This window comes from Arachis ipaensis, chromosome B04 (assembly GCF_000816755.2).
Source record: "Arachis ipaensis cultivar K30076 chromosome B04, Araip1.1, whole genome shotgun sequence".
NCBI classification, from domain to species: Eukaryota; Viridiplantae; Streptophyta; class Magnoliopsida; order Fabales; family Fabaceae; genus Arachis; species Arachis ipaensis.
Genome location: NC_029788.2, coordinates 130,842,619 through 130,849,466, shown reverse-complemented (window position 1 = coordinate 130,849,466; position 6,848 = coordinate 130,842,619). Strand labels below are relative to the sequence as shown.

Sequence of the window (6,848 nt, the reverse complement as noted above, 5' to 3'; positions counted from 1 at the left end):
TGATGGATTCTATATATTCAATTCATGCAGGGGTTTCGTAGCTCTATTCGAAGACCCACATTATATTGTCATATGGAACCCATTAACTAGATCTCACAGAGTATTTTCATGTGAGGGATACAAGAATTATAGTCCTATGCAGAAGCTTCTCAAGCGCTCCGCTATGTTTGGCTTTGGATACGATGCATCAGAAGATGACTACTTGGTCCTTCTCGCTTGGAGGAATACCAGAAAAATGGAAGACTACTTGGGTTTATTTTCTTTGAGAACCAATTCATGGACGACTTCTAAGGTTACACTTCCAAATGACCCTTTAAGGAAGAGAATTATCTCGCTGCCTGGGGTGTTTCTCAATGGGGCTATTCATTGGTGGATTGCCCCTCGTTTTGGTACTGGTGTTGATTCTGGTGGTGCTATTATTCTTGTCTTTGATATGATTGAAAGGCGTTTCTGGGAGATGCCTGTGCCAAAAGAAATAATGACGAATTACCATCCTCCTGGGGCTCTTGTGGAACTGGGAGGGTGCCTAGCCATTTGGTTTACAAATTTCGACAAGAAAACCGACATATGGATTATGAAAGAATATGGAGTGCAGTCATCTTGGACAGCATACAAGATTCCTTGTCTTTTCTTTAGGCCTTTGAACTTATCCAATGATGGGGATATCATTGGATTTGATATCTTAAAATCATGTTTGGCAAAATATAATGTTAATAATGGAGAGATGCTCCAAAGTTGTGGCAAATTTTGTGGTTTGAATGAATTTTGCGTGTATACTGAGAGTTTATTGGCTCTTCCTGATGATTTTATGGAAGGGAAGGAGTAGAAGAAAAAGCCAAGGGTACGTAATGCTTTAGGGAATTAATCAATGTCTTGACTTTTAATTGAGCAATTTTAAGGGTTTAAGTTCTTTTACAATGTCTAATATATGGATGATGTTTTGAACTGCTCTTCATGAAACTTTATTTGTTTTTTGGTTTGTGAGTTTGTTTTGTCATATGATGACGATATGATGATGATGATGATTTTCCTTTACTTTGAATATGAACACTTAAAAGTTAAAATTCAGAGACATCTAGATAGTGTAAATAGCTTATTACATACAATATCTCTTGAGAATTGTATCTAGTATTATTAGATTTGATTGTCCATTTAACTTTCTTCTACTATGTGCATTTCTAATTTTGTCACTAGTTTTCTTCTATACAGGTGTTTGATTTCAGTTTTTTCCTTCCTGCCTACATAAAAAAAATAATAATAATAATTATTTTATGTATTGGAATAAAGTTAGACGTCCAAACGTTTTTTAAATTATGTCTCCAAACAAGTCTCGCGAGATTCTTCTTAGTAAGTACGAGTTGCTGTTACTTACTCTTATTCTTCCTCTTTCTCCTCCTTCGTCATATCCTTCTGCGCGCTTCTTTCTTCAATGTTGTTGTCATCCTCGCTGCGCTGTCTCTGTTGTCGCTGCCACCACCGCCTTCTCCTTATTTTTGTGTTATATGAAAAAAAAATTGTACTATACTATATTCATAAGTTTATATACTATATACAAAAGGTATAAAAACTTGTGTGTTCTATAAGGAAATTTCCATACTCTGTAAAAAGATTCTAGACCGAAAAAGCGCGGAGATTAAAAAAACTAAATAGCATCTTTGTATATATTGTCCATTAATGAACATCTTAGAATTCATCATATATCAATATCAAGAATTAAAACACCTAACAAATGGTAACATGATATTATATAATATATACATGGTTCTACACAGCATATATACCAATCATTGTGTAATAATATATGTATTGACTTAATAGAGATCTCAATGCAAAATGAAAATCGGAAAGCTACACTCAACATGCATGTATAGCAGAAGAAAAAGAAAATTATAGCAGACTTAAGAACTATTAGTAGTACTATTATTGCATATTCACAAAAGATACTACATGTAATACATGACTTGCACCATTTGAATTGTCTATATGTCCTTGAGTTTCCAACATTCATATATGGAATGAAACTCATTTTCAAAGCAAACTCAAAAACAAATATACAAAAGTTTCTTGAAACTCCTTCCACTTTACCTTAGCTTAAAACAACAATCAAGTGGCTAAGTTGGTGCTCTCTTCAGTCCCTTTAACTGAAGAACTCCTGCAGAAAAGATCAGTTTATGAGTAAACTGGTAAAGTCACTATAGTAGACATGGATTTATCAAAACACTTCATCCATCCTAATGGCATATAGCAAAATTAGCAGGGCTAAAATGGCACAAAGCAAAGCATGAAAGAACAATGTTACATACCCTTCTTTCTCCTCAGAGCCATCATTAGGCAGCATCAAGAGACTCTCTGTATAAACAGTATACGAAACGTACCCAATTTGATTACAAGAACGATCAAAACGCATGAGCTTCTCTCCTCTAACATTATATTTCGACATTCCAGGTGATTCATCGAATCCTATAAAATCGCCATCCTCAGACAAGCACACAGGCTCAAAGTAACTGCTAGGAATCTCATAGGAAGTCCAAGAAGACTGCACATTATACTCTTTCATCACCCATATCACAGATTTATCATAATCATCATCATCTTTTTCATAATACAAGGCTAAACACCCTCCCAGTACCGTCAGATGGCAAGGGTAATACCTTCCTACTTGTTCTGGCACTGGAATCTCCAAAAAACCCTTCCTTTTGTTAGTATCAAAGACAAAAATAGTAACAATAGCATCATAATCACCGTCATGATTCAACCAATGAATAGCCCCGTTAAAGAACACCGAAGGTGCCCACTTTTTCCTCCTCTTTAGTTGGTCAGGAATAATAACATCCTCCTTAAAACTACTCCAAGAATTGGACCTCAAGGAGAAGAAATCAAAGTGGCCTTCTTGATTCTTCTTTTCATCATTCCAAGCTAAAACTATCAAGTAATCATCTCTGGTTGTGTCGTACCCAAATCCAAAGAGAAGCTCGCCGCCAAAGGAGTAATAACAATTAGTAGCCATATCGGAAATTTTCGCAATATGATGGCATGAAATAATTCTGTGGGATCCGGTTAACGGGTTCCATATGACGAAAAAGTGTGGGTATTGGTATAAAGCTATGAATCCTCGACATGATCCAAGAACGATGTGATCATCATAATCAGGATCAGAATCGATATCAGCAGCAGCAGGAGAAGGAGGAATCTTTGTTATTGTAGCAGCGGCAGCGTCAGCATAAGTAGCATGGGATAGTGCATCGAGGTCAATGGATCGATGATCAGTTGTAACTTCTGGGATGAAGATGCATCTATGGGTGGGTGCCAGAGAGAGTTCAAAATGAGATTTTGCGAAATTGGGGTTGGAGATGAGATTGTTCCAAAACTTGGAAACACTCTTGACGCGCCCAAGGTGTTTGACGGAAAGTCTCAATAAGATTTGAGTAATCAATTCTGGAGGGAGCATGTCGTTGATGCTTTTGCTGCTGTTGTTGTTTTGCTCCATTGTTGGATCGCACCACTTAGCTTCAATGTTGAATCAATCAATTCTAAGACTCAAAATAGAGACAAAAAAGAAGGTAGATGTCTCCAAGTTAAAATGAAACTGAGGTTCAAGAAGTCAAAATTTGGGTAGTCTTTTTTTTTTTTTTTTTGGGATTTAGCATAGTTATATGCAACAATATAAAGGGGATATGAGAGTCTGACGCCGAATTTTTTTTTTTTTCCATTTTACTCTTGCTATTATAACCCAAAATTATACGAAGTTACAAAATTAGGATAAATTTTTAAAGCAACTACTCAAAATGAAGATGGCAAAAATATCTTTTTATGAAAATACTTTGTTAAAAATTGTGACTTATTTATTTAGCCACACTTTAAATAAAGATAATACTTTTAGAACATATCAAAATCTAACCATACAATTCATCATCCAAAGGTCAAAAAAAAATATTTTTATATAAAGATAATTATAAAATCTTCATGGTAATATCCATTATTTTTTTATCACCTTAGTTCATATAAAAGGAATACTCGTTTTCCTCTTAGAGATACAAATCAAGACCAATCTGAAAAGTGCCAAACTGGAAAGAGATGTAAGAGGGCACCAATTTGGAGAACATGATTCCAATTGTAACTAAAATGTTTGGTCGACAAACTTAGGTGGAAGATGTGTAGCTTCATGAAACTATATTTGTTTTTTGGTTTGTGAGTTTGTTTTGTCATATGATGACGATATGATGATGTTGATTATCCTTTACTTTGAATATGAACACTTAAAATTCAGAGACATCTAAATAGTGTAAATAGCTTATTACATACAATATCTTTTGAGAATTGTATCTAGTATTATTAGATTTGATTGTCCATTTAACTTTCTTCTATTATTTGCATTTGTAATTTTGGTACTAGTTTTCTTCTATACAGGTGTTCAGGATTCTTCTTAGTAAGTACATGTTGTTATTGTTTATTTTTATTCTTTTTCTTCCTCTTCCTTGGTCATCTCTTTCTGCGCACTTCTTTCTTCAGTGTTGTTGTCATCCTCGGCTCCTCGCTGCCGCTGTTTCTGTCGTCGCTGCACCACCGCCTTCTTCTTATTTGTGTGTTGTATGAAAAAAATTTTGTACTATACTATATTCCTAAGTTTATATACTATATACAAAAGGTGTAAAAACTTTTGTGTTCTATAACAAATTTTCCATACTCTGTAAAAGATTCTAGACCGAAAAGGCGCAGAGATTAAAAAAAAAAAAAAGGACTAAATAGCATCTTTGTATATATTGTCCATTAACGAACATCTTAGAATTCATCATATATCCATATCAAGAATTAAAACACCTAACAAATAGTAACATAATATTATATAATATATACATGGTTCTACACAGCATATATACCAATCATTGTGTCATAATATATGTATTGACTAAATAGAGATCTCAATGCAAAATGAAAATCGGAAAGCTACATTCATCATAGGATGTTTGCGGTACAGTTTGGTTCGATTTTAAGAGAAAAAGTCATCCGATTCGAATGTTTAATTTATGTATGGTACAGTTTGAATTAGATGAATTTTTTTTAGAAATTCGATCCGATCCGATTACAAGCAATCTGGATCGGTTTGGATTTGCGGTTTTTTAAATAAAAAAATTAAATACATATAACAAGTCTCAACATCAAATTTTAAATAATCAACAATGACATAACAAGTTTTAACAATATCTTAAAAAGCTAACGATAACAATAGAATCCAATCAAATTCGAATTAGTACGGTTTTAATCAGTTTTCAGTTTAGATCGGATTGAATAAACGGTTTAATTTAAATCGGTTTAGATTTGAACACCACTAATTCATCATGTAATACATGACTTTCACCATTTGAATTGTCTATATGTCCTTAAGTTTCCAACATTCATATATATGGAAAGAAACTCATTTTTAAAGCAAACTCAAAAACAAATATACAAAAGATTCTTGAAACTCCTTCCACTTTACCTCAGCTTAAAACAACAAAATATTAGATTATGAGTAAACTGGTAAAATCACTATAGTAGACATGGATTTATCAAAACACTTCATCCATCATAACGGCATATAGCAAAATTAACAGGGCTAAAATGCCACAAAGCAAAGCATAAAAGGACAATGTTACATACCCTTCTTTCTCCTCAGAGCCATCATTAGGCAGTATCAAGAGACTCTCAGTATAAACAGTATACGAAAAGTACCCAACCTGATCACAAGGACGATCAAAACGCAGGAGCAGCTCTCCTCTAACATTATATTTCGACATTCCATCTGATTCATCGAATCCTATAAAATCGCCATCCTCAGATAAGTACACAGGCTCAAAGTTACTGCTAGGAATCTCATAGGAAGTCCAAGAAGACTGCACGTTGTACTCTTTCATCACCCATATCACACATTTATCATAATCATAATCATATTTATCATTATCATAATACAAGGCTAAACACCCTCCCAGTACAGTCAGACGGCAAGGGTAATCCTTTCCTACTCGTTCTGGCACAGGAATCTCTAACAAACCCTTCCTTTTGCTAGTATCAAAGACAAGAATAGTAACAATAGCATCATAATCACCATCATGATTCAACCAATGAATAGCCCCGTTGTAGAACACCGAAGGTGTCCAATTTTTCCTCCACTTTATTTGGTCAGGAATAATAAAACTACTCCATGAATTGGACCTCAAAGAGAAGAAATCAAGGTGGCCTTCTTTATTCTCCTTTTTATCGTTCCAACCTAAAACTACCAAATAGTCATCTCTGGTTGCGTCGTACCCAAATCCAAAGAGAACCTCGCCCCCAAAGGAGTAATAAGAATTAGTAGCCATATCAGAAATTTTCGCAATATGATGGCATGAAATAATTCTGTGGGATCCAGTTAACGGGTTCCATATGACGAAAAAGTGTGGGTATTGGTATAAAGCTATGAATCCTCGACACGATCCAAGAACGATGTCATCATCAGAATAATTATCAGAAGGAGGAATCTTTGTTATTGTAGCGGCGGCAGCGTCAGCATCAGTAGCATGGGATAGTGCATCGAGGTCAATGGATCGATGATCAATTGTAACTTCTGGGATGAAGATGCATCTATGGGAGGGTGCGAGAGAGAGTTCAAAATGAGATTTTGCGAAATTGGGATCGGAGATGAGATTATTCCAAAGCTTGGAAACACTCTTGACGCACCCAAGGTGTTTGACTGAAAGTCTCAATAAGATTTGAGTTATCAATTCTGGAGGGAGCATGTCGTTGATGCTTTGGCTGTTGTTGTTTTGCTCCATTGTTGGATCACACCACTTAACTATGGTTGAAGTAGGAATTCTTTAAAAATAATACAATAT

The 6,848-nt window shown here is 34.8% G+C and overlaps 2 protein-coding genes across 8 annotated transcripts in view; one reads left to right on the top strand and one right to left on the bottom strand.

Moving 5' to 3' along the window:
- Positions 1-826, top strand: part of LOC107637402 (F-box/kelch-repeat protein At3g06240-like) — a 1,491-nt gene extending 665 nt beyond the window's left edge. Inside the window, exon 2 of the mRNA XM_016340819.1 lies at positions 31-826. Within this exon, the coding sequence (XP_016196305.1) occupies positions 31-826 (796 nt within the window). The remainder of the gene's footprint in view (positions 1-30) is intronic.
- Positions 1,131-6,763, bottom strand: LOC107635546 (F-box/kelch-repeat protein At3g06240-like). 7 transcript variants are annotated; one of them, XR_002362051.1, is made up of 4 exons: positions 2,304-3,642; positions 2,086-2,152; positions 1,373-1,519; positions 1,131-1,238 (listed from the first exon to the last, which is right to left on the bottom strand). XR_002362051.1 is itself a non-coding variant. In XM_021122159.1 (3 exons), exons 1-2 carry the CDS (start codon positions 6,750-6,752, stop codon positions 2,104-2,106), a joined length of 1,164 nt encoding a protein of 387 aa, XP_020977818.1. In that variant the 5' UTR covers positions 6,753-6,763; the 3' UTR covers positions 1,249-1,519; positions 2,086-2,103. The 7 variants fall into 7 exon arrangements, 6 of the variants coding, with proteins under 6 accessions (XP_020977818.1, XP_020977814.1, XP_016194529.1 ...); XM_021122159.1 differs by lacking the exons at positions 1,131-1,238; positions 2,304-3,642 and adding an exon at positions 5,638-6,763 and having other exon boundaries at positions 1,249-1,519; XM_021122155.1 differs by lacking the exon at positions 1,131-1,238 and having other exon boundaries at positions 1,270-1,519.